The sequence below is a fragment of the Barbus barbus genome, assembly GCF_936440315.1.
Source record: "Barbus barbus genome assembly, chromosome: 35".
Lineage (NCBI taxonomy): Eukaryota > Metazoa > Chordata > Actinopteri > Cypriniformes > Cyprinidae > Barbus > Barbus barbus.
In genome coordinates this window covers 11,537,644-11,564,659 of record NC_136763.1, presented here as the reverse complement: position 1 = coordinate 11,564,659, position 27,016 = coordinate 11,537,644, and the positions used below count along the sequence as shown (strand labels likewise).

The following is a 27,016-nucleotide window of genomic DNA, read 5'->3' as shown; positions in this document are numbered from 1 at the left end:
ACTTGTTCTCTTATTATTTGGAGTTTATAGAATTGAAATGCAGACGTGAACACAGCTGTTCACCTGTATACTCATATTACGCCATTGGTTCAACTGTTAACTATTGAATTATCATAGGTAAATATTACAACTCATCTTCTGCCTGGGGAGTTTTCCTTCAGATGGAATTCCAGCAGTTCTTCAAGGTGTCAGATCGTACGCTCTGGCTTTGAAGGCTACATGAATACTGGATATTTAACAGCGGCCTGATTGAGGATGTATTTGTCTAGCACTTATTTTAAGTCAGATTTGAGTGTTGTGGTTGTACCTTAAGAACAATGAGGACCAACTTCAATCAAAGCTAACAGTGGATCAAGATTACAAGACACAGCAGCGCTCGGCCATGTCTATCACTGTTCTCTTAAAGAAGATCTATAACCTGCCAGGGAAATATGACAGGAAAGTGGAATTGTGTTTTAGAGGTAAGTGCTAGAAATGGAGGAATAATCATATTGTCATATTCTGTTTAATTTGGGAATAAATTCTATGTACGAAAGTGTGGTGTTTATAGATTGTGAGAAATAATAGAGGGATTAACGTGATCTCTTTGTTTAAACTTTTATATGCAAGACTTCTATTTTACTATATTTAAAAAGAAAAAATTGTTTACTGTTCAGGTTTTACTCACAAAACCAGGATCCTTCAGTGTGAGAATATAGCCATCTTCAACGAGGTAACTGTTTTAGTTGTTTATGGCGAAATTTTGAAAGATGTTTATTAGAAAAGCAAAAAAGTTACCACAAAATTCCTATGTTCACCAAGGCTATGTTTATTTGATCAGAAAAACGGCGAAATTGTTCAAATTGAACCTAACTGTTTTCCATTAATATTAATGTATTTTAAAATGTAATTTATTCCTGAAAAAAGCTGACGTTTTAGTAGCCATTACTCCAGTTTTCAGTGTCACATGATCCTTCAGAAATCATTTTAACAATAACTATTTACTATTATTATCAATGTCTTTACTCTCACTGTTTGATCAATTTAATGCATCCTTGCTGATTAAAAGTATTACTGACCCCAAACTATTGAACAGTAGTGTGCTGGTTACCACCTTCACATTTTAGGCTACCTTTATTTTTTCATAATATACATTTGGGAAGACTACCTTTGAAAGCAACAAACATTGCTGCTCATTCTTGTAGAATGCAGATGAAATTAGTGATTTATTGAGTATGTTGGGAGGAGGTCTTCATGCTAACCACACCTTTAGTCACCATGCTAGATCTGCCACAGGCACTTCAACATTCCCAGAGTCTTGTAAACAGCCACATCTATGAGCTCAGATACAGTAATGAAATTAAAATATTTGACTAGAGGTCTGTCACAAGGTTATCCTTTAACTTAAGCTAACAGATACTGGAACGGTGGAAAGAACAAGAAAGAAAAGGCGATCAATCTGAGTGAACACTGGCTTTATGAGGAGGAATTCCTTGAGATTTTCATTTATGGGAAATGCAGTGACTGTAAAGAAGGGAGAGATCTAACTCAAACACCACCATTTAATAGATTGAGTGTTTGATTTTTTTAATGTATTTCTTTTATTTACACCCATGCTACTGGTCAAAAGATTGGAATAATTAAATAATCATTTGAAAGAAGTCCCTGATGCTGATTTGTTTAATCAAAAAACTGTAAAGCATGAATATTATGAAATGTTTTTTACAATTTAAAGGAACTGTTTTCTATTTATTATATTTAAAAATCTAATATGTTGATTTGGTGCTCAAGAAACATTATCATCAGTGTTGAAAGAAAGCAAGGGCAGATTAAATTGATCAAAAGTGACAGAACAAAACATTCATAATGTTATGATTTCTAATGAAAGTCTATGCTAAAATGCACTGTTACCACAAAATAAATACATGGGCCGCATAACATTTTTCAACACTAATGTTTCTTGAACACAAAAAAAACAAAAAAACATTGTCAAATAAATGAACATGTTTGTACATTTTGTTTGAATCTTATTAGTGTTATTGTGTATTTATATGACTCTAGCACTTCAGATGGCCTCACTATGGGAAGGTTGAGAGGGATGAAGTTCTGTCAATCAGCATCTACAACTGCAGTAGGATGTTCAGCAACAGGTCAGAACATGAATCAGCCCTCATACTGAAAGTATTCATTATAAGACAAGGGAAATGAACTAAATGATTCTTAATAAACAATATTCCAAAACAATTCAGTATATTGCTGTGTGCACAGATTGCTGGGAAGGCTGGTGATCAGCCTGCAGCATGTGGTGTCTGTGGGGCAGCTGCTGCTCCGTGAGCCCCTCACAGATAGTCAGCACAGTCTCACTGATGTGAGTGAATGAAGAGCTGCTTTCAGTTTAACATATACTCTTCATGATATTCTAACACTGGTGTGGTGAAGGGTTGTTGAATCATTAGCTGATGGTATGGTGTTAGGCGTGATTGAAGCTGTTTTGTGTTGGTATGTGCTGATGAATTTTATTGTGTAGATCTACATAGAGCTGGAGGTGAAGTACAGCCCTCTTCAGGGGACTGCAGGCGGGTGGGACAGTGACGACTTCATCAGAAAACAGGACACTGATGGGTGAGAGACATCGTTATGTTCATCTCATCTCATCCATCCATCCATTTATCCATAATTAATTCCTTCCTTCCTTCCTTCTGTTTTTCCTTTTCTTTTTTTCTTTATATCAACATCTTCCTTCCATCCATTCCAGCTTTCCATTCTTCCTTTTCCCATCCATGCTATCTTCCATCTTTCTTTCTTACTTTCCTTCCTTCCTTCCATGCATTTTCCCTCTCTTGTTTTCTTCCATCCATCCATTATTTCATGCCTTCCTCCCTCTGTTTCTGTTCATCTTCATTCAACTTTGTTCTTCTTTTTTCCATCCATTTTTCCATCCTTCTGTCCTTTCTTCCTTCCATTTGTCCTTCCTGCCTCTATTTCCTTCCTTCATTCCATCCAGCAATTCATTCATCCATTTTCCCTTCCTTTATGACGTCTACTGCTTTCTTATGTCCATTCTGACTTTTTTCCCCTTCTTTTTTCCATCCATCCAAGCATCCATCTTTTCTTTCTACATTCTTTTCTTCTTTCCTTCCATATATTCTTCCTTTCTATCTTCCTACCATCCAGCCATTCTTCCTTTATTCTATTTCTTTTCATCCATTCTTCTTAATCTCCATCCTTCCCTCATTCCCTTCCTCCTCCCTTCCTTCCATCTATCCATCATTCCTTCCTTCTGTTTTTCTTTTCATCTGTTTTCCCTTCTTTCATTATTTCAACATCTTCCTTCCATCCATTACTACTTTTTCCTTTCTTCCTTTTCCCATCCATGTTACCTTCCATTCTTCTTTCTTTCTTTCCTTCCTTCCATTTTTTCTTTCTTCTTTTCTTCCATCTATCTATCCATCCATCCATTCATCATTTCATACCTGCCTGCCTTCCTCCCTGTATTTCTTTTCATCTTCATTCAACTTCATTCTTATTTTTTCCATCCATTCTTCCTTCCTGCCTCTATTTCCTTTCTTCTGTTCATTCATTCTTCCTTCCTTCCTTCTTCCATATCTTCTTCCATCTATTTTCACTTCCTTTATTACTTCTACTGCTTTCTTACATCCATTCTTTTTATTTCCTCCTTTTTTCCATCCATCTTTTCTTTCTACCTTTGTTTCTTCTTTCCTTTTGTAAATTCTTCCTTTCTATCTTCCATCCATCCAGCCATTCTTCTATTTCTTTTCCTCCATCCTTCCCTTATTCCCTACCTCCTTCCTTCCTTTCTTCCATCCATCCATCCATCCATCCAATATTCCTTCCTACCCTCCATTCTTTACTTTGTTCCATCTATTCTTCCTTCCTTTCCTCTATTCTTCATCCTCCTTCATCCTTCATTTTACCTATTTTGAATGAATGGACCCATGGTTTCATTCATTTAGTAACTAAGTCACATTCCTTTAGTTTTGTAATGTCTTTGTAAATCTGAATTTTCTCTATTTCAGCTCAGAGCTTGTCATCAGGAACACAGGCTTTACAGAAGCAAAGTAAGGACATCTTCACTACGTGCAACTCATATACAATTTCATATTCTTTATTCATGGAATTCACACTGATATACTCAATAATTTGTAGTTCTTCAGATGGCCTGCGTCCTCAGCAGCTGGATCGTGAGACGAGAATGATCGGGCGCAGTCTTTTGAAAACTGATGACGAGATAGGAGACGAAGATGATGATAATGACTACGATGATGATTATGACTTTGCAGATATCGAATGTGCCAATGTGACATTCACCCCCATTTTGAGGTGAGTTTCAATGACCTTTCAGTGTAATACATTACACTATACCATAAAGAAACCTATTGTACTGCAGTGCAGTGTAATGCAAAACGTTACACATTGTATAACTAAAAATGTCTCATTATGTAATTCCCATATTGGAAATTTAATCTGAGAATGTAACAAGTTTGATAAATAATACTTCTATAACTCAAGGCTTTTTATTTGTGTAGTCGTTGCAAGGCTATAGCAAAGCACGAGCTTGCTGTCACACCTAAAGTGAAGTCTTTCCAGGTAAAACAATTAATTGAGGCCTGCTTATTTCATATACAAATAATTCTATAATTGTTTTCCTTATAGCTGACTTTGTTTGATGAGAATCTAGTATGTTTAAAACTTTTATTTCACTCTTTTTTCCATCAGGTGAATGTAAATGTGATTGAAGCTCAAAAACTGGTCGGGGTGAACATCAACCCAGCAGTGTATGTGACTATTGGAGATGAGAAAAAGCACACAGCTACTCAGAAGTCTACCAACTGCCCATTTTACAATGAGGTAACTACTTGCAAAGAACTCAGCTTTAAGCATCTGAAGCTTTAGGCATCTCTCTGATTTGTTTTGTTTCTGTTTTTAAGAACTTCATGTTTGAATTCCAAGAGACACAAGATGTGCTCTTTGATAAAGTGATTGAGATTTCTGTAAGTATTCTCAGAGACACTATCGGAGGGCAATTAAAGAGGACTTACATAACTTTCTTACATATAAAGCAGCTAAAATGGCTTTAATGCACTATTATTTTATAATGACTGATGATGCACATGTGAACAGTGAAAAATATACGGTATTGAAAGGATAATTCTACTTAATCTGACCTTTATTTTTGACTTGAATAAAGTAAGGAAATGTATATATTGCCATATTTTAAGTTAGCTGACACAATGTTTAATATGAATATGGTGCATATATCATGTCATGTTTTTTTCTTTTCTTTTTATATTTTAGGTGGTTCATAAGAAAATCCTTGCCTTTTTGATGACCCGCATAGGAACTTTTAAGATCGACATCAGCACAGTGTATCAGCAGCCGGGTAAACCCAGATAAACCCATCTTAAGAAGGAAAAAGTGCTCATTGCAAGCTTTGATACACACAACTTAAGTAAAGATTACAGAAGTTGAGAGTTCATTTCATTGGTTAAACGATAATATAATTCCCTAGACATTTTAATGGTGATAATTAACTCATCACTGGTGGTAAAAAAGAATGATTATAGGTCATTGAGCATAACAACAATTTAACACATCCGATATATCTCACAGATCACCGTTTCTACCAGAAATGGGCTCCCCTTACTGACCCAAAAGATACCCGCTCGGGAATTAAAGGCTATGTGAAGTGCACAGTGAGTGTGGTGATGAAAGGAGACCCCATGGGCATGGCCAGCTTGGCACCAGCTGGCAGCCAGAATGATGATATTGAAAAGTAAGATCTTGTCTTATGTTAACATGGCTGTTCTCCTCTTAAGGACATATTCCCCATGAAAGACATTCATATTCGATGTTTGGTTCTTTGGTCATTGACATTAGTATGTTCAGTAGTCAGTTTTTACAGTTTTTTTTATTTTAGTACATTTTCATGTGGCATCTAGGAACCTTCTCCTTCCAAAGAGGATGCCATCAGAACGTCCTTGGGCAAAGTTTGTCATGAAGATCTTCAGAGCTGAAGGTCTGCCCAGCATGAACTCAGGTTTCATGGGGAAGATAATGCGAGACAAGAAGGTTTTCCTCGACCCTTATGTTCAGGTCACATTCGCTGGCCAGCAGGTGATTTTCTTTCAATTTAATTTTGAATTAGATATTGTTCTAACACAGAAGGTTTAAACAGGAAGAACAGAAAGTCCTTCTCTCAATATGTTTTACATTTTAATATGTAAACAGTCAAATATCTTTCTATCTCTAAGATTCTTTTCCTTATAATTTCCGCATACTTATCCATTGTGAAATAACACTTATGACAAGGGATACACAAACATGCACACCCTGATGGTGCGTTTGTTTGTTAAATGGGCTGAGGTGCCGTCAGTATTTGAACTGCTCTTGGAGTCTTACCACACAGGGTATTGGCAAACATTTCAGCTCAAAATAAATTATGATGTCAGAGCTTGTTTCTGACAAAGTTCAAGTGGAGTCAGGAGCCAAACCTAAACTCTCTGTTCTTATCGAAGTAACACATGCTATATATACAGTAGCGTATCATCAAATTCAGTCAAATACTACATGAAGTACATGGTAGAATACTGTAAAAATGAAAAATAAAAACAAAATGTAAAAAACACGTTTTATTATTTAAAAAAATGCAATAGAAATTGTGTGAAAATTGATAAATTTACATATTCAATAGGGGGAAACGTCAGTAGACAGCAACACTAATGCTCCTGAGTGGAATGAACAGATATCCTTCATTGAGCAATTTCCTCCTCTTGCTCGACGAATCAAAATCCAGATTCTTGATGATGCCAACATTGGAGATGTGGCTGTGGCAACACACTTTCTAGACCTTCTTCAAATCTCCAATCCCAACCGAAATGGTCAGTTTTAATAGTGAATACTGCAAATGTACTGAGATCCCAAGTTCACCCAACAATGAGAATTCTGTCATCATTTACTCACCCTCATATCGTTCCAAACCTATTTGACTTTCTTTCTTCTGTGGAACACAAAAGATGATATTTTAAAGAATGCTGGCAAACAAACAGTTGTGTTTCCCATTGACTTCCATTACTTGTTTTTAATCATACAGTGAAAGTCAATGGGAAACAAATGTTTTTGATCACCAACATTCTTCAAAATATCATCTTTTGTATTCGAAAGAAAGTCATACAGGTTTGGAACGACATGAGGGTGAGTAAATAATTAGAGAATAAAATTTTTTGGTGGACTACTGTACAAATGCATTTCTGAATCCCCCAGTTATGTATCTGCATCATCATTTTAACAATATACCCTCATGTTTTGACCGCTTTTTAAACAACTTGTACTTTATTTTTTTTCTGCAATCTACTTTGCCTCTTTCCTCCATCCATCAGGTTTCAATCCCACCTTTGGCCCTACTTGGGTCAATCTCTACGGCTCTCCTCAAAACTCCACGCTGAGAGACATCCACAGGGATCTTAATGAAGGTCTGAGTGAAGGGATCTTCTATAGGGGCAGAATACTGCTTTCACTGACTGTGGAGATTTATTCCTCCCCTACAGTTGTGGTGACGGAGAGTAAAACCATTGCTAATGTGAAAAGCAAAATGAGCAGGCTTACTCTTAAACGCAAGAGTCGAAGATCCAAGGAGAAGACGGCAGGCAAAGAAGGTAGTGTCAAAATATGTTTGTTTTTTTTGTTAACAACTGTTTATTGAATTTTATTCTGTGGAACAGTAGTACTTTACTTTACTTACTTTACTTTACTTTTGTCATTTAGCAGACGCTTTTGTCCAAAGCGACTTACAAATAAGAAAAAGTAACTAAAACTAAAAAGTTACAACTCTATAAATACTATCTACCCACATATTTAAGAAAATAAAGAAATTAAATCAAATTGACACATGCATATAACAACATTTCAATAATAAACGAAAAAATTAAATAAAAAGCGATACTACTATCCCTTTTGTAGTACAAAACAAAAAGCAGCTGTACAAATTTAGAACCCACCCCAACCCATCTCACCCCCGGTTGACTTAAAAAATAAATAAATAAAATAAAAATAAATAATAATAATAAAAATATATTAATTAATATTAATAGATAAACAAATAAAATAAAATAATTGTTTAGAAAAGAAGACATTTTCAAAAAGCCCATAGGGTCGTCTTTTCAGAACCTTCAGGCAATCCAAGCAGATGCAGATTGCTGCACATATTGCGATCCTGTAAGTCCACAACCTGTTGCTCGAGCGTGGATACTCGCCTATCGTGATCTGCAACAACTTTCTTTTGTTCTCTCATCTCCCCTGTAAGAAGATCCAGTTTAGAGCATAACGACTGAACAACTGACATGTGAGAAGCGAATTCGTTTTGCATCGCCGTCAACTCGGTTCTTAGAATGTCCTCAAAGTGTGTATCAGTGTTCGCCATCTTGCCCATCATATCGCTCGCGGTCGGTAACTTAGGTTTCTTCTTAATCGGAGAAGTCGATGGAGACAACTCCTGCTGTTTACGACTGCATGCCATCAGGTAAAGCACCACCAATGCATAAAACTTAAAACGAAAAAATCAGCAAAAAGAGGCCAAACGTACACGAGCTCTATTCAAGTGCGACTAGGTTCATGAGCACGTCACGTGACTCTCCCTCAAAATATGTTTTAATGATTATGTTTGGTGAAGTGGTGCTAAAAAGAAATCTATTTATTCGCGCATCCTGAAATGGGCCAAACATAACTACATTAGCTCAGCCAATAGTGTGACATTTGAGGCAGGGTTACTTGTTTGCTCGACCATTGGCAGATATCAGGAATGTCTAAAATGTATTTGTCATTAGTGGCAATATGAAATGTAAAATTTTATCACATACTGTGTGTTTTTGGTGTTATACATTCATATACACACACACACACACACACACATTTCAAAGATGTTCTAGTACTTTAATCACATTTGAAAAATGATTTTATTCAGCAATGCAGAGTCCCCGTGGGCCTGCCGAGGAGTCTGAAGATGTTGGCGCTGAGGTACCAGCTGCCGTTACAGTGGAAGTGGAAGATGTTCACCCTCTTCCTGAGGTCAGTGACCAAGTTTGCCTGATAGGAAGAGAGAAGACAGTCTACCATGTTCTATTTCAGCGTATACAAGAGTTAGTTCTACAGTCTTCAAATTTGATTTGCTGAGCAGCATTACATGACAGCACCCAGGCTGTGTGGAAATTTTTTAGTGACTGTTTCTGCAGGCTACATCGTTAAGGCAGGTGGTGGTGACGAATCTCTATGAATGAGTCAGAGAATCATTCGCTCAACTGATTCATTCACAGCACTTATTCAGTTAGAAAACAAACAAAGGGTCTGTCTTTAAGTCATTGCATCTTTCACTAAATATGTTCAAAATACTGAATCATTCATTACTGTGTGTTGCTTGGAGACTTTCTTGGAGGAAACGTAGACAAAATAATTTCCAATATTGTGTCTAAAATGTTCATTACTTGTTTACTAAACTGTTGTCTAAAAGTAATATAACACAATTGTGCAGATGTTAGAAACAATCATTATTACATATACTCTGTATAGTATTACATTTAATCAATGGTGCATCTGTTATTTCCTCATGCAGAATTTCACTGGAGAGAAGGATGAATTTTTGTTGTTTGCATCCTTCTTTGAAGTGACAATGATAGATCCTTCTATTGGCTCCAAACCAGTCACCTTTGAGCTGTCTATAGGTAAGATTAGACTGTTTTATCTCATGATAGGCTATAAACAGCTGTTTGAGTCTAAGCCACTCATACAACAGTTTATGTAGAGCTTTATTTTATTTTAGTTTTAGTAGTTTAGTACTTAAACGTCTTTAGGCACGGCCACATTTCAATTTTTTTCATTTAGTGTTTTCATCGATTATTTATATTTTCACTTATTTCAGAGTAATTCGTTTAACGAAAAAATATTTTTGATTTTAGTTATATTATATTATATTTAGTGACGATAACACTGCTTCACAGGGAATTATGGGAAAACTGCAGATGTTGTAGTGAAGTCAAGCAAAAGTGGTAGTCAGGAGAATCTGGCTGAAGACAGGCAACCTCTGTTGGAATCAGACGATGAGCTGGAGAGAGAAGAACTTCTGAACCCTGGCCCTCAAGACAAATCCGTTACACCACCCAGGAGACCACAGCCCACTGAATACGACAGGTGAAATAACATTCTCAAGGCTGACAGGTTATCGTTATGTGGAGTGCAGCAGGATTATGCAAGAATAGCAGCAAATTTGATAATTTTTATCATTCAGATCGTTTAGTTGCATTCCCTTATTCCGAGAGAAACCATGTATCTTCGTGTGGAGCTACTTCGAGGATCACACCTTCCGATTCCACAACAGCAATTGGTTGTCCAAGATGGCTGACCGACTGGCAAGTGACACTGAGCAGAAATATAAGATTGTGTTTTTGATGAGCAGAATTACGAATATGACAATCTAAAATGTGTTACAGCCCACATGCTACCTAATTCTCCTCATGTCATTCCAACAGCATCTATTTAACTTGATTGTTAGAAAATTTAATTTTCTAAGTTTGACTTGTGTCCTATATTTTTTAAGGAATATGGCATTGATGAAGTGGAGATGCAGTTGAAAAGATCAAAAATCAAGGCTAAAGAACGTTTGGTGGATGTCACGCTGGAATTCTTTTCCACTTGCAAGTAGGACACATTTGCATGACTATACTGAGTCTGTATTTCCCCTCTTACATCGTACATTATAGATGATAGAAAGCTCGTTCTCACCGCTCTTAGGCAGTTCTGCAGTAACTTAGACAGGAAGAGGAATGCTCGTCAAAACACCCTGGATAAGTGCCGTGTGGGGCTCATCAAAAGGAACATTGTGAGTGACTGTATTGATTTTGGTGTTACAGAAGTACGCTGATGAATAATATGGTTAAATCCACTAAGAGTCTTCATTGAGAATGTGATATGAATTGCAGGTTTTGCTGGCAAAGCAGGCCCTGAGAGTGAGAAAGAGAGTGACCAGAAATACGGTTAAAGACAGACTAGCAGATCTCAAGAATATCGCAAAGAGGCTCTGCTTTCTGGCCTTAGAAGTAATGCTACCAAGATTCACCGTGTCTTAATGTTTATCTCAATTTATATCTAAAAATGCATGTTGTTTTTACCACCAGAACTGTATGTAAGTGTTTGTGTTCTCATATGGCAGCCTCAGAGCACTCTGCCCGATGTGTTTTTGTGGATGCTGAGTGGAGGGAGGCGAGTGGCCTACACCAGGATTCCAGCACCCACTGTCCTGTTCTCACTGGTGGAGGAAGAGAAGGGTAAAGACTGCGGGAAAATCACTGCTGTGTACATGAAGGTGAATTCCTCCTTCATATCACTTCTTGCTAAATCTTTTTCTGTCCAATCCAGTTTTCTTGATAGTTTCTTAAAATAAAACTGGCATGACGTAGTTTGAAAATGAATTGTACTATACATTAGCAGTTATTAATATTGCTCAGTGCCCGCTCATAACAAAAAAAGCATGATTTAGTCATAGATGTATACATGTTTTGTACAGTATGTATCATCATAAAATACAATTATATACAATCACAATATTTTACAATCTAACTTTTTTAACCTTAAAAAATGGAGCAACATATTGTTTGTTTTGTTTATTATTTTGATATTTGTTGTTGCTTATAACATACATCAGCATACAATCAGTGAGAAAAAAAAAAAAAGAAATTAGTACTTTTACCCAGAAAGGATGCATTAATTTCAGAAGTGACAGTAAAAACATTTGTTACAAAAGATTTATCTTTAAAATGAATGCTGTTCTTTCAAACTCTCTATTCATCAAAGAATCATGATTTCCACAAAAATATTAAGCAACTCAATTGTTTTCTACACTGATAATAATAAGAAATGTTTATCGAGCACCAAATTAATATATTGGAATGATTTCAGAAGGATCATGTGACACTGAAGACTAGAAGAAATAAATTCCATTTTATAGTATATTAAAATAGAACAGTTATTTTAAATCAAAATATTTAACAATATTATTGTTTTTACTGTAATTTTTATAAGATAAATGCAGCCTTGGTTGAAGAGACTTCTTTCAAAAGCATTAAATATCTTGCTGACCCCAAATTATTAAATAGTATTTATTTATTTGAAAAGGGACCATGCACAATTTTAACATAAATGTTTCCATTTCATGCACTGTACCGAATTTAGCCAATGGCTAGTTTTCATCAGTGGTCCCTTGGCAGGTAATCACTAACATAAAAACATAAACCAGCAAACACAAATGGTACATGCACATCCTATCAGAGCCAAAATAAAACAATAAAAATAACATCGTTAAACCACAACCATTTCAATGTTTACAGAGTCGAGTTGATTTTACATAAGATTTTAGTTTTAATTTAAAGAGTTCAATAGATGTGCACATCCTTATGTCTTCTGGTAAGGTGTTCCAATGAGTAATAGCTTTCACTTAGAAAGACGCTAACCCAAAGGAACAACACAATCACTAGTAGATGATAATCTAGTAGATCTTGCAGAGTCTGTAGAGCGAAAATGCACAAAATCACAAAGTATAGAAGGGGCCAAACCATTTAAAATTGTATGTACCATACACAAATTTGAAAAAAAAGTCTAAAATTATCAATACTCGAAAAATTATATTTCTCCAAAACCCTACAGTTGTGATGTTGGTTAGGCTTTTTGTCCAGAACTTGTATTGTATGTGTGGCTTATTTTTGTTTTTTAATTCTTTTTTTTCTGTAGACCCCTGGAGGACCAGTGGGGGAAATTTTTGCCAAACTGGAAGTATATATGTGGCTTGGTATCACAAAGTACGCAAAAAACTGTGTCACCAGCCTTCCAGCAGAGTTCAGACCCATTTACGAAGAGGCGACTTCTGGTGCATCAATTCCCCGTAACATGCCTCCCACCAAATTAGCGGTGGAAGGTACTTTAAGAAATAGCTAATGCAAACATCTCAGATATTTCATCAGAATTTGTCTTTGAAAATCAATATGTTTTAATTTGGATGACATTTCACGAAAATTACAGTCCCTCCTTTTGTCCTTTTATCCAGACAGTCGTTATTTCCAGTTACGTGCTCACATTTATCAAGCGCGTGGCATTATTGCAGCCGATGACAATGGACTGTCCGATCCCTTTACCAAGGTTGTGTTCAGCACACAGTGTCAGGTCACACGGGTGGGTCTCATATATATAACACTTAAGTTATTTTTTTTTTTCTCTGATTCCAATAAAAAGCATTGGATAGGAAAAGCACTAAAAAAAAATAACTTTTATTCAATTCACATGAGATTTATTGTCCCTTTATGACAAGTTCATTCAGTCCAACTGGGATCTGAAGGGGCATAGAAATGAGCCATTCAGCCTTTATTGATTGCAATTTTGTGTCTCAGAGACTGTTAAAAGATTCTATTCTTTGTAGGTGTTGGAAGAAACTCTGTCCCCGACGTGGTGTGAGTTACTCCTCTATGATCAGGTTCTGATGGAGGGCAGTAAGGATGAGTACAGAGAAGACCCTCCTGTGGTCATCATCAACATCTATGATTACAACAAACTAGTGAGTCATAGTTTTTAATGTGTTAACTGATTTGGAATGCTGTAATCTGTGAATCAGCAGTAAGCGGCACTTGAAAAACCATGCTTGAACAAAAGCATAGGTTTGGTTCTAACAGTATACATTTTTAAATCAAATAAATAATAAAGCTGCACCATGTTTTCACATACAATGTTGATGTCAGATATATTGGTTATTCCTGTTTAGAAAGTCTACGTATATTCTGTATAAGACCATATTACATCCATATATAGACTAGAATACGAGAAGTCACACTTATGATTGTTTATTATACAGTGCAATTTATTTGTGGTGCATTTGAATGTTACAACAGGGCAGTCCACAAGCCCTTGGTCGTGCATTTGCAAAGCCAGAGTTGAAGTTTGTGGAAGAGTCATATAAAAAACCCCAGCTGCAGTTTTTTGAGATCACAAAAGGCAAGAACAAAGCTGGTGAAATTTTGGCAGCTCTTGAACTCATCGAGTTGGATTACTCCAGCTTCGGAGAGGTGGGACTCCAGTTTTTCTCTTTAATTTCACTGCAAAAGAGAGCGAGAAGAGTCTAGCTTAACACACATATAGACATGACATGACTAAGCATTCATTTGTCTGTTAGAGAGCAGCTTAATACACCTGAATGAATAGAAAGATATATATTAAAATATGTAATGCTTTTGAAAGTAGTCTCTTTATGTTCACCAAGGCTGCATTTATATGATCAAAAATACAGTAAAAACAGTAATATTGTGAAATAATATTGTTATTATATTATAAACTTACATCCTCTAATTTAATATATTTTAAAATGCAGTGTATTATGGCAAAGCTGAATTTTGCAGTCACAGAATCTTTCAGAAATCATTCAGATATGCTGATTTGGTGCTCAAACGACATTTCCTATTATTATTTATGTTGAAAACAGTTGTGTTGCTTTTAAATGATGGTAAAGATGACTTGTAGCCAATCCTCCACCTCTATATCAGAAAGTCTTAAAATATGCCTTTTAAATGTCATGTTTGTGTGCTCTGAATCCATCTCAGCCAGATCTGCCACTGGATGTTGACCCCAAGGAACCACAGTACATGGAAGAAGAATGCTATTATATGATTCCTGAGGGAGTTCGACCTGTGCTCAGGAAATACAGAATAGAGGTGCAAACTTGAACATATAAAAGAGAGTTTTATTTAGCATCATTATTTAAAGGTCTTCAGTGCCAAAGAACAAATTGATTTATCAGATGTGTTCATAAATCATCCCCCAAGAGAGTGTTTGGTACTTGTCTACAGTGTTTTGAACTCAAACCCTTAAACGGCAGGTGCTGTACTGGGGCCTGAGGGACCTGAAAAGAGTCAACCTGTTTGAAGTGGAGCGACCTCAAGTGAGGATTGAGTGTGCGGGCCACATGATCGAGTCTGAGGAAATTCAGAGCTACAAGCTGAATCCCAACTTCAATGATGTGGTTAAACACTTTGATGTTGTAAGACTCCCTCTTTTCAGAGTATTAGACCTTATCTCAAGAGCTGTGTTGAGAGCATGCTTGCTATACAAGCATTGATCACATATCCTGTTTCAGAATTACTAAAAGCAGTACTGGTGAGATGTTTTGCTCAGAATGATTTATTACACACTATGAAGTCTTTGTTAGTTGTAGGTTTTTATTTGTGATTGTTTGGTGCATGGTGACTTTTGCTAACATCAAAGCAATAATTCTATATGTAACATCCTATTAAACTTAAAAAAAGTAAGCATTAAATATTTGATGAGGATGATTTAATATTAATGGTCTACTAATTGCTTTTATTTTCATAACTGCACAAAAGCTCATAACAGTTTATGTGTCCTCAGGAACTTCCAGAGCTCGTCTACCTGCATCCTCCTCTTACTATCTTCATAATGGAGCAGAGGGCATTCGGGAGGCTGGTCCTGGTGGGAACTCACGTGGTCCAAAACCTTGTGCAGTTTGGTCCCAGGGATCAAGAGGAGTGGAAAGACGAGGAGGAGGAGCCTGAGGGTATGGAACCTTTTATAGCTCATATGTTTGTGGTTTAAAGGCCAAAAAATAAAGCATCTGCTGTTCTGATATATCTACATAAATAATTTACATTCAAAAGTGCACCAGACTCTCTTTCTTTATAAACTAGGATGGCATGAAACTTTGCTGAAGTGAAAAAACACACTGGCCACACTTATATGCTCATTATTCTTATTTAGGATCTATAGTAGGGTTAAGTTAGAAGATCATTTATTCATTTAGCTGACGCTTTTATCCAAAGCGACTTACAATTGCTATATATGTCAGAGGTCGCATGCCTCTGGAGCAACTAGGGGTTAAGTGTCTTGCTCAGGGACACATTGGTGTCTCACAGTGGATTCGAACCCGGGTCTCTCACACCAAAGGCATGTGTCTTATCCACTGCGCCATCACCACCCACACCCAATTACTTCCAATAAATTGCAAAATGAGAGCTCATGAGATTCCTATAGCACTTTTTGCTAATTTCTTGTATTGTTTTAAGTCTGATTGATCCAGTGGATGTAGAGTTAGAACACTGAATATCCAGCAGAACAGTGGATGCTCTAAATAAGATGAAAGTTGTAATAATATTTCATAATAAGTAATAATAATGTTTGTATTTTGATCAAATAAATGCAGCCTTGGGGAGCATAAGACACTTTCTTTGAAAAACAAAGTATTATAATCATATAGTATAACCACATTTTGAAAAATATCACTATTTTTGCACATCTAAACATGGTCACTGTTGACTGGTTTTTAATATAGAATATAGACTATAGTTTTTCATATATTTTCACATAGAAAAATCCTAAACATTCGCTCACAATTTTAGAGAAGAAGCCTCCCCAGAAGACCACTCCTCTAACCACGGTGATCACCATGGACTTGGGTGGACTTGCTCTGAAGCGTAGCAAAATTCCTGTTAACCCACTTAACTTAGTCATGGTAAGTTCCACTGTCTTTTTTTCAGTCCATTAGAACGAAAACATTCTTTAATTTTCCTCAGATTGCTACTCACCATATGTGTGAAACAGTTCAAAATTGTATCTGCCATCTTCCACCACTTTTCCGTTTTGCAAACACTTTTATTCAGACAGCTGCCATGTGGTCATGGGGTATCCAGTCTGGGTGAAATTACATAAGTTGGCGGCTTTGGGATGTATGACATAGCTCCTAATGAGTACTTAGCGCACATGTTTTAACCGTCCACAGCCTGCAGTTATTAAATGTGAAGCCCTTTGCACCCATTAACCTGTTGATTATGATGTGAATCTACTGGTTTGTTGAGTGCAGCGAAGTGTGTTCCTGTGTCAGTTTGAGCTCCTGCTGTTAGATCACTCTGATTAATTGGGCAGCCACTGCATAGCCAAGACCCCTGCTGATATCCAAATGGGATGCTTTCAATCATGAGTGTGTGTTTGGCATGGTCTTGTAAAGGCCTGTTCACAAATTAAATGTTAGGAGTGAAACAAGGCCGAGTAAATGAGTTTTAGCTTTAAATTTAATGTATTGTGGAAAACTGCATTTTCAGTCTCCAATCAAAAAGGTGATTAAAAAAGAGGAGGAGTTAGAGGAGGAGCCACCAGAAAAGGAGGAGCTTGATTGGTGGTCTAAATATTATGCATCACTGGCTGAACTCGAAAAACAGGTGATACATTTTTTTTTTTTTGATAAAAGATTATATAAACTACGTGTCTTGTGGATTTTCTCAACATGTAAATTACTTGTTTCCATCTCTTCTTCAGGAGGACAAAGAGGATGACTTGGAAGATGGACAAGATGGAGGTACTATGAGCTCAAGCAGGGTTTAATTGTTACTCTTATAAATGAATCAGCGGTTTTGAACAAATCAGTTGAGTGAATAAATCAATGACTCATTCATAAAGACTTACATCACTTGTATCACTAAATATATTAGCGTCTGAATTTGGAATAGCGTAACAACAGCAAATTCAGACATCTGAATGAAACCAGTTGGACAGAGGCCTAAAACATATTTGGGCGCAAATTGATTATCAAATGCATTACATAACAAAATACCAAATGTAGTTGAACAAGACATGAACTTGTGGTTAGTCTGCTTTGTGAATTACTCCAAAAATGCACTAAAATCAATTATGGGTGGATTGAAAGGGAAATTACTTCTGAGAAAAGGTCTAATGTAATTTGTTTGGGGATACCACTTGGTGTGAACTTTTTGTGGGATGACATTCAGAGATTTTTAGTGTAACCTAAGTGGCCACATCCTTTGCTTAGGAAACGTGTGAATCTGAAGGTAAATTACTTAATGCATGCACTAAAAATCAGCTATGGGCTGATTGAAAGTGAAATTACTTCTGAGAAAAGGTCTAGCGTAATTTGTTTGTGGATGTCACTTGGTGTGAACTTTTTGTGTGATGACATTCACACATTTTTAGTGTGGCCACATCCTCTGCTTTAGGATGCTTAGTACTGAATGTATTTCAAAGTATCATAGTAATGTCACATTCTGCAGATGGAGCACCATTGAGCATGTCAGCACTAGAGGCAGAGGATGATGAGGCTGTGATTGAAATAGAGCCGCCTGCTCCAAAGAGGAAGAAAATGGCCACCTTACAGGTTTGACATGTTCTTCAAACTGCAGTCCTTTTATTTTATTCAATACAGTGTTTACAGTGTTATATATCTGCTCTTCAGCCATCTAAAACTATTTTCAATTTACATTTTCTGTCCTTTTTCTTTGTTCCCACTTTTTTATTGCATTCCCCAGCTTTACAAGTCTGAACTTGAAAATGAATACAGTCAGTTCATGGACTGGTTGCACATATTTCCTGTCTACAAAGGCAAATCCAGCCTGGAAGATGAAGAGGAAGATGAAAGTACGAGATATATGGGTAAATATAAGGTGAGATGTGCGTTTTGGCAAGCTCTCATGCGCTGGATCAACAGTGTGATAGCATGCATGAAAATTGGCAAGGATTAGAGGTTAAAGCAGAGCTGTGCTTCATTGCAGGGATCGTTTCTGATATACCCCATCGCTCCCGAAGACGAGGATGCAGACTGTCAGATCACTAATGGGATTCCCAAAAATGCAGCCATCAAAGTCCTTGTGAGGGTATATGTAGTAAAAGTAGGTATCAGTTGTTCAAAACAAATTCCTTTTTTAAAATAAAAAAACCCCAAAAAAATTAATTTACAAATTCTGCACAGTTAGTTGACAGAGTGGGCATGAACATTTTAGACAGTTTATATGAATGAGGCAAAGTTTTATATTTTATATGTCGTCATTTCTTTTAAGTTGGTATGAAATGGGTATGAAATCTATATTCTAAATGCATGTTATTGATCTTGTTGTGAATGATTCATCAATGCTTGTTTCTCTCTCTCTCTCTCTCTCTCTCTCTCTCTTTAAATCAAAACATCTTAATTTTTTGGTGAAGCATTAGACTTCTCTCTGGTAATGTATGCCAGACTTCTCCAATCATTTAGTCTGCCTAAACTCTTCTCGTTTCTTAGAACTGACTGCAATTTTGCATTCAGCCTTCATCCAGTCAACAACCAATGCATAAAAACAAGTCCCCCCTCTACATTTTTCTTTTATGATAATCCATTTCACTCTGATGTACACCTCAATACAGAAGAAAATGTCTGTTGTTACATAGAAACTTTACATTTTTTAATTTTTGTTTCATCCTGTATAGTCCTGCATATATACATGAATTTGAAAAATGTTCAATGATTTTAAAGGGAGCATGTCACATTGAAGGGTGCATTGCTTGACTCACAATGGTACAGTTTTCGAAAATTTCCCCTTATATTTTCTGTGCATTGAATCTGAATGTGAACTGTTTATGCTTTTTTTTTCCTTTGAACCCCCAAGGCAACCAATCTGGCACCCACAGATCCGAATGGAAAGGCAGACCCCTATGTGGTGGTAAGAGTTGGCCAGCAGCAAATGGACAGCAAAGAGCGCTACATTCCCAAACAACTGAACCCAGTGTTTGGAGAGTAAGTGCCGTCTGCTCACAAAATGAATGAATGTTCACAACGTTCAGTATGGTGGCTGTAAGAATGAAAGATTAAATAAAAATTTCATAGAGGCTTTTCATGTGCAATGTTTTTAACTCTAGAAGTCACATGCACATTGACAGCCTGAACTACAGCTATAGTTATAACTTGAAAACACCGTGATTTGAGCTAAAAAGGCTAAATCTGTGATATCATTATTCTCAGGTTTGGTTACTGATTTGATATCCTGAGCACTTGTCTCCCCACAGAGTGTTTGAATTGACCGTGTCCTTCCCCCTGGAGACAGAGCTCACTCTGTATGTGTTTGACCATGACCTTATTGGTTCTGATGACCTGATTGGAGAGACCCGCGTGGACCTGGAGAACCGTTTCTACAGCCGCCATCGTGCCGGGTGTGGCCTGGCTCTTCATTATGATAAGTGGGTAATGATTTTAGCCTGTGATGATGGTGGTGATAGTTATTATAATGATATTATTATCTTTGTCATGACCACTACTGTCGTTGTCATCAGAATTTCTCAAAGCTCACTGACTGCTTTAAGCTCATATTGGAAGAGCTCCCAGAAGATTGTTTGCAGCTGCAACGTTTAAGAGACTGAGATAAATCAAGCAGTTTTGTGGCCTGATTTTCATTTGATTCTCTACAGGTTAAATCAGATTAGGATATCTTGTGATTTCAGGGATGGCTATAATAAATGGAGAGATGCCAAGAAACCCACTGCGATATTATTGGAGCTCTGCCGCAAAAATGGGATTCCATCTCCAGAGTACCGAGAGTCTGAAATTAAAGTTCTCAACAAGATCTTCAAAGTTCCCAATGAGGCCTTTCCAGAAGGTGGAAATACAAGTTTATTAAAATAAAATAAAGGCTATAAAGCACCTTCATGTAATACAAACAGTCATTTTGTGTTCTGTTTCTTCAATGAAAAAATGGCATAAAACAGAGATACAAAAAATATCCACATCTTTTTATTGTTTTATGGCACTGAACTCCAACATTTGCCTTTGTCAAAATGCAAGCAATATATATATACATAAATGAATATGAGACTTGGATCCTGCAGAGTTGTTGAAGAAGAATAAGAAGACTGAGGAAGACTATGCAGAGCTGGATGAGCATAAAGCTCTGAGTGTCCTACAGCGCTGGAGGGAGATGAGAGAGTTCTGTGAGGGAGCATGTCCTCTGGTTCCTGAGCATGTGGAGGTCCGCTCACTGCTTAACGCCGAAAAGCCAGGCCTCCCTCAGGTCAGACTCCATCGCACACACAATGACTGGTTAGCAGTCTTAGTCAAGACCAGTTAGCTTGAATCAAATCATCACTTAAGTTGCGTCCCAAATGACACACTGTACACTTATTCAATGCATTATGTACACAGTCAATTTATGTATGAATTATATAAGGTTATTTTGTCATCCAGCATACCCTCTCATTATAGAACGTTATTAAAGCTCTGACAGTTTACTTCGTTTTTCGGTTAATTGAGTGCATCGTCTGGGCATTTGAAGTACACCTTTTCTTTTTTTTTTGGAATTTTCAGTGTGAGCACACTAGTCACACTATTTATACTAATAACGGCATAGTGCAAATGCATATTGAAACGCACCACTGTACATAATCATATCTCTTAACGTAATCTCTTATGTCTTTGACATGGCAGGGTTATGTTCACATGTGGATTGACATGTTTCCTGTGGATGTACCTCCACCACCACCTGTTAATATCAAACCTAGACTTCCAGAGAGGTAATCAGGACATCACACATTCATTATGCTCAAGCAATCTATGTTCCAAGAGCAAAGTGTCACCAAAAAGAATAATAATTAGCTTATGTGCAATATTTGTGTAATGAGAGAATATTTATCCCTGTGTTTCTAGTTATGAGCTGCGTGTGATCATCTGGAATACTGATGATGTCGTACTGGATGATGTCAATCCTTTCACTGGAGAGCCATCAAGTGACATCTATGTTAAAGGGTCAGAATACACAAGAAATGAAATAGCCCAGAAAATCTAAAGTTTCTTTGATGCCACTTTACAGTTCTCTGTTCCGTAATAAACTGAATAGCAATATTCCATAAAAAACTAAGTTTGGATTTTGGATGCTATCACGATTAATTGCATCCAAAATAAGTTTTTGCTTATATACAGTATGTGTGTGTACTGTGTATATTTATTATGTATATAGAAATACACACACATGCATGTATATATTTAAGAAAAATATGTTATGTTTATATATTAAATATATTTATATCTAATATAAATTATATGAATATAAATATGTACATACACTCACCGGCCACTTTATTAGATACACCTTGCTAGTACCAGTTTGGACCCCCTTTTGCCTTCAGAAGTGCCTTAATTCTTCGTGGCATAGATTCAACAAGGTGTTGGAAACATTCCTCAGAGATTTTGGTCCATATTGACATGATAGCATCACGCAGTTGCTGCAGATTTGTCGGCTGCACATCCATGATGTGAATCTCTCGTTCCACCACATCCCAAAGGTGCTCTATTGGATTGAGATCTGGTGACTGTGGAGGCCATTTGAGTAAGTGAACTCATTGTCATGTTCAAGAAACCAGTCCGAGATGATTTGAGCTTTGTGACATGGTGCATTATCCTGCTGGAAGTAGCCATCAGAAGATAGTCATAAAGGGATGGACATGGTCAGCAACAATCCTCAGGTTGGCTGTGGTGTTTAAACGATGCTCAATTGGTACTAAGGGGCACAAAGTGTGCCAAGAAAATATCCCCCCACACCATTACACCACCACCACCAGCCTGAACCGTTGAGACAAGGCAGGATGGATCCATGCTTTCATGTTCTTTACACCAAATTCTGACCCTACCATCTGAATGTCGCAACAGAAATCGAGACTCATCAGACCAGGCAACGTTTTTCCAATCTTCTATTGTCCAATTTTGGTGATCCTGTGCGAATTGTAGCCTCCGTTTCCTGTTCTTAGCTGACAGGAGGAGCACCCGGTGTGGTCTGCTGTAGCCCATCTGCTTCAGGGTTCGATGTGTTGTGCGTTCAGAGATGGTATTCTGCATACCTTGGTTGTAACGAGTGGTTATCTGAGTTACTGTTGCCTTTCTATCATCTCTAATCAGTCTGCCCATTCTCCTCTGACATCAACAAGGCATTTTCGTCCGCTCAACTGCCGCTCACTGGATATTTTCTCTTTTTCGGACCATTCTCTGTAAATCCTAGAGATGGTTGTGCATGAAACTCCCAGTAGATCAGCAGTTTTTGAAATACTCAGACCAGCCCGTCTGGCACCAACAACCATTCCACATTCAAAGTCACTTAAATCCCCTTTCTTCCCCATTCTGATGCTCGGTTTGAACTTCAGCAAGTCTTCTTCACCACATCTAGATGCCTAAATGCACTGAGTTGCTGCCATGTGATTGGCTGAATAGCAATTTGTGTTACCAAGCAATTGAACAGGTGTACCTAATAAAGTGGCCGGTGAGTGTATAAATACATGTAAATATTTTCAAAATATATACTGTGTGTGTGTATATTTATACATGCATAATAAATATACACAGTACACACACATATTATGTAAACAAAAAGTTTTATTTTGGATGTGATTAATTTGACAGCACTAATTTATTTTATAAATAAATACAGCCTTAGTGAGCATAATGGACTTATTAAAAATCATTAAAAAAATATAATAAAAAATATAATTTTTACATTCAACAGCTGGATTAAAGGTCTGGAAGATGAGAAACAGGAGACGGATGTGCATTTTAATTCCCTCACTGGTGAAGGCAACTTCAATTGGCGCTTTGTCTTCCACTTTGACTATCTTCCTACTGAGAAGGAGATCATCTACAAGAAGAAGGAGTCCCTCTTTGCCCTTGAGGAGACTGAATTCCGCCAACCGGCTGTTCTGGTGCTGCAGGTCTGGGATTATGACCGCATCGGTTCCAATGACTTCTTGGGTCAGTGGTTGTAGATACTAGTCAAGGTTTCATGTATGAAATTTTCTAGTTAGTCAGTAAAAACATAACTTCCTTTCCAGGATCCATAGAGTTGCGTCTCAGCGATATGGTCCGTGCATCAAAATCATCCGAGCAATGCAGCGTCAAGATGGCCAAAGACAAGGCTGGCCCTCGCTTCTCCATCTTCCGCAGCAAGAGGATGAAGGGCTGGTGGCCGCTCATCAAACTAAAGAGCCAAGAGGACATCGAGAGAGAGGAGAGGGAGGCAGAACAAGAGAAGAAAAACAAGAAGAAGAAGAAAAAGAAGTCGAGCAAGCGTAGCCAAATGAAACCAGAAGATCTGCAGTTTGTGGACAACAGTGGGAACACTTTCCTTCTAATGGTACAAGCACTTTGTCAGTGCACCAATAAAGAGTAAAATCAAAGTGGTGACACACTTGTTTACTTTGTAAAGGTAGACTCAAACTCTTCATTCATTAATGTGGTTTGCAGGGTAAAGTAGAGGCAGAGTTCCAACTAGTGATAGCTGAAGATGCCGAGAAGAACCCTGTGGGAAAAGCACGCAAAGAACCCGAACCTCTGGACAAACCAAAGTAAGAGGCTAAAACACACTATCTGTGCATATATAGATATTCATATCAGTTTTCATCTTTATTGTGTACTTACTAAAAAGTGCTACATAAATATGTTTTTGTTCCCTTAAGCCGCCCCAAGACATCCTTCAACTGGTTTGTGAACCCCTTGAAAACCTTTGTGTTCTTTATCTGGAAGAAGTACAAGAAGTACATCATTGCTTTGATCATTTTGGTTATTCTTGGGGTCTTCCTCTTCCTCATCCTCTACACCCTGCCTACACACATCAGCCAGCTTATTGTCAATGGATGAGAAGGTGGAAATGCACATAAACAAAGAAATTTACTGATCAACTGGGGAAATAATTATACACGTGTACATAGCCATTATTTACTTTTAATAGGAAAGACAAAAGCAATAATAACTAAAATCAGACTTTTAACAATACAAACAACTGCCTGTTAAAGTTGCAGTAAGCCATTTCTGACTATAACTGTTGATATTTAAAATGACCAAAACAAACAAACTATCTTGATAGGTCCACCCCCAAATTCACAAATAGGCAATGCAATAGCCACCCTCCCCCATCATTAGTGGACACGCCACTTACTGGTCATTGGCTAAGTGTGTTTTGGTGCTCAGTCTGATCCACTTTCAACAGTGTTTCTCAGAAATCGCTTACTGCGCCTTTTAATAAATTCAGTGCAGTTTAATGCTTTATGATTCCATGCACACTGATGTTCAAAAGTTTTAAAGAAATGTATAATTTTAATCAAATAAATGAAGCCTTGGTGAGTTTTAAAAATGCTTAAAAAAAGTTTTAAGAATTTTAATTTCCAATCATGCTGTTGCTTTTAAATATATAATTTTTTTTATTTTATTTTATATGTATTCTAGGACTGTTTTGTCAATAAAGTGAAATGCTATGGAAAGCATATACATCAAAAGCATTGCCTTCATTCAGAACAAAAATCTTTCATTCATGTCTAGACTGTCTGAACTTCACTTGTCTTTTTTCGAGTTTAGGGTTTTATTTCAGCAATTTGAGGTTCATGACAGAAGCCTATTCTACAGAGATACACAACAGTAAATTTGATAAATGAAATGAGCTCCAGCCTGGTCACAGTATATGCTACAGCTTCAGTGACAATGCTGCTCAGTGTGCTTGATGATATGACAAATATAAACCAACATCCATAAAAAAAAATTGTGTATATTACATTCAGGAAAATGCTTCGTGCATCTTTAGAAAAGAGACTTTTTTTCATGCAGAGCAATAATATAAAACGTGACCTTAGTGATAGTAAATTATGTTTCAGCACTCTCATTCTGGGCTGATCTCAGAGTACATGATCTAAACCCATTCATGTGAGATAATTTCCTGTGACATAGAGATGGGTAATTATATAGAATCTACCAGTGAAGCTAAAAACCAGCAGCTAATGGACACGCAAATGATCACTTAATAATAACCACAGTTTCCATGGTTATGCTCCTGAACTGAGCAGTGCGATCTATACATCATCACTCCTCAGTGTTACGGACAGAATGTCACAAAAAAGATGTGATGCTTCAGGTATTCTCTAAAATATTGTGTGAATACCATAGTACCTGGATATGGTATTCATCTACATACCATCACCATGATGCGCAGGAGATCTATTTTATTTTCATCTCAGTTTAAATTGGATTGTCACTTTCATTTTATCAGCTTCCATCAACCACAACAACTTTTAGGAGTGAATACATTTACGAATTAATACAATATTTTGCAATATTTAACTTTTTTATGTTTTCAGTGTAGTCATCTGAAAGTAGGTCTATATATTTTTACAGTGCATGGGCTTTAGGCATCCAGCCACTACAATATGAGTTATGAATGAACAGCTTGGGAATGTGCAGCAGGGGTCACATGGCTTTCTGCAGGGCCGTTTGGGCTGTCTTGGGTAGAAGGGAGCCTGCGGCTGATTGAGTGAAACTCTAATCAGAGGTGACAGCTGGGATAGGTGACTTCCAGGCTTTTTATTAATGATGCGTTATATTGTGCTCTTTTCTACACTCTCAAATCAAAAGGCAGGCAATGTGTGGCTATAGTCCCCCTCTTGGAAAAGTTTTTAGTTTTCTGATGTTCTCTCTTAAATATTTGTGGCGTTTTGTTCGTCAATAAATCTGAATTTTGAATGAATCATTTACCTGAATGAACTGATTCCTGAAGAACCTGCTGAATGAATACGTCCTTCACTGAAGTCGATGGGGTTTTAAATCTGAACGACACAAGCCTGTGGATAAACAAACCGGGGCATCACATTTTGAACAAAGATTTGGGACGTGCACAAATAGTTTGCAACGAACCAGTTAAACGATTTAGTGTTTCACTATTCCTTCACAGGATATGAATTCTTGATTTCAACAATTCAATAGTTAAAATGCTAATTCTTGATATCAGGAATTAGATTTCTACTAGTAACAATGGCTATTTTTGATATCAGCAATTGCATTTCCACTAGTAACAATGTTCATCTTTGATATCAACAATTCAGTTTTCACCAGTTAAAATGCTAATTCTTGATATCAAGAATTAAATTGTTGATATCTGTAATTGTATTTTAACTAGTTAAATGTCACCATAGACTGCCATTCAAAATCAATTGTTGATAACAAGAATTAAATAGTTGATATCAAGAATAGACAGTTTTACTAGTAAGAATTGTATTTCTGATATGTGAAATTGGAATTTGAACTAGTAAGAAATTAATTCTTGATATCAACAATTGATTTTGAATGGCAGTCTATGGTGTCATTTAACTAGTGAAAATACAATTACAGATATCAAGAATTATAGTTTTTACTAGTTGAAATTTAATTAGTGAT

General features: G+C 36.9%; 1 protein-coding gene across 1 annotated transcript; it reads left to right on the top strand.

The window, feature by feature from the left end:
• Positions 1 to 4,934: 4,934 nt before the first annotated feature.
• Positions 4,935 to 25,088, top strand: LOC306855437 (fer-1-like protein 4; the record flags this gene model as incomplete). The annotated part of the gene is made up of 37 exons (XM_079394168.1): positions 4,935 to 4,991; positions 5,296 to 5,380; positions 5,611 to 5,773; positions 5,940 to 6,114; positions 6,692 to 6,878; positions 7,377 to 7,652; positions 8,957 to 9,060; positions 9,602 to 9,710; positions 9,987 to 10,176; positions 10,274 to 10,394; positions 10,583 to 10,683; positions 10,777 to 10,864; positions 10,965 to 11,081; positions 11,195 to 11,347; positions 12,769 to 12,952; positions 13,082 to 13,206; positions 13,451 to 13,585; positions 13,917 to 14,090; positions 14,622 to 14,732; positions 14,897 to 15,058; positions 15,427 to 15,592; positions 16,431 to 16,543; positions 17,130 to 17,246; positions 17,344 to 17,383; positions 18,093 to 18,196; positions 18,348 to 18,482; positions 18,591 to 18,707; positions 19,458 to 19,585; positions 19,855 to 20,025; positions 20,287 to 20,441; positions 20,671 to 20,852; positions 21,266 to 21,351; positions 21,485 to 21,583; positions 23,331 to 23,572; positions 23,653 to 23,954; positions 24,065 to 24,165; positions 24,277 to 25,088. The coding sequence occupies 37 exons, from the start codon at positions 4,935 to 4,937 to the stop codon at positions 24,455 to 24,457; spliced, it is 5,256 nt and encodes a 1,751-aa protein (XP_079250294.1). The 3' UTR covers positions 24,458 to 25,088.
• Between the last annotated feature and the right edge of the window lie 1,928 nt (positions 25,089 to 27,016).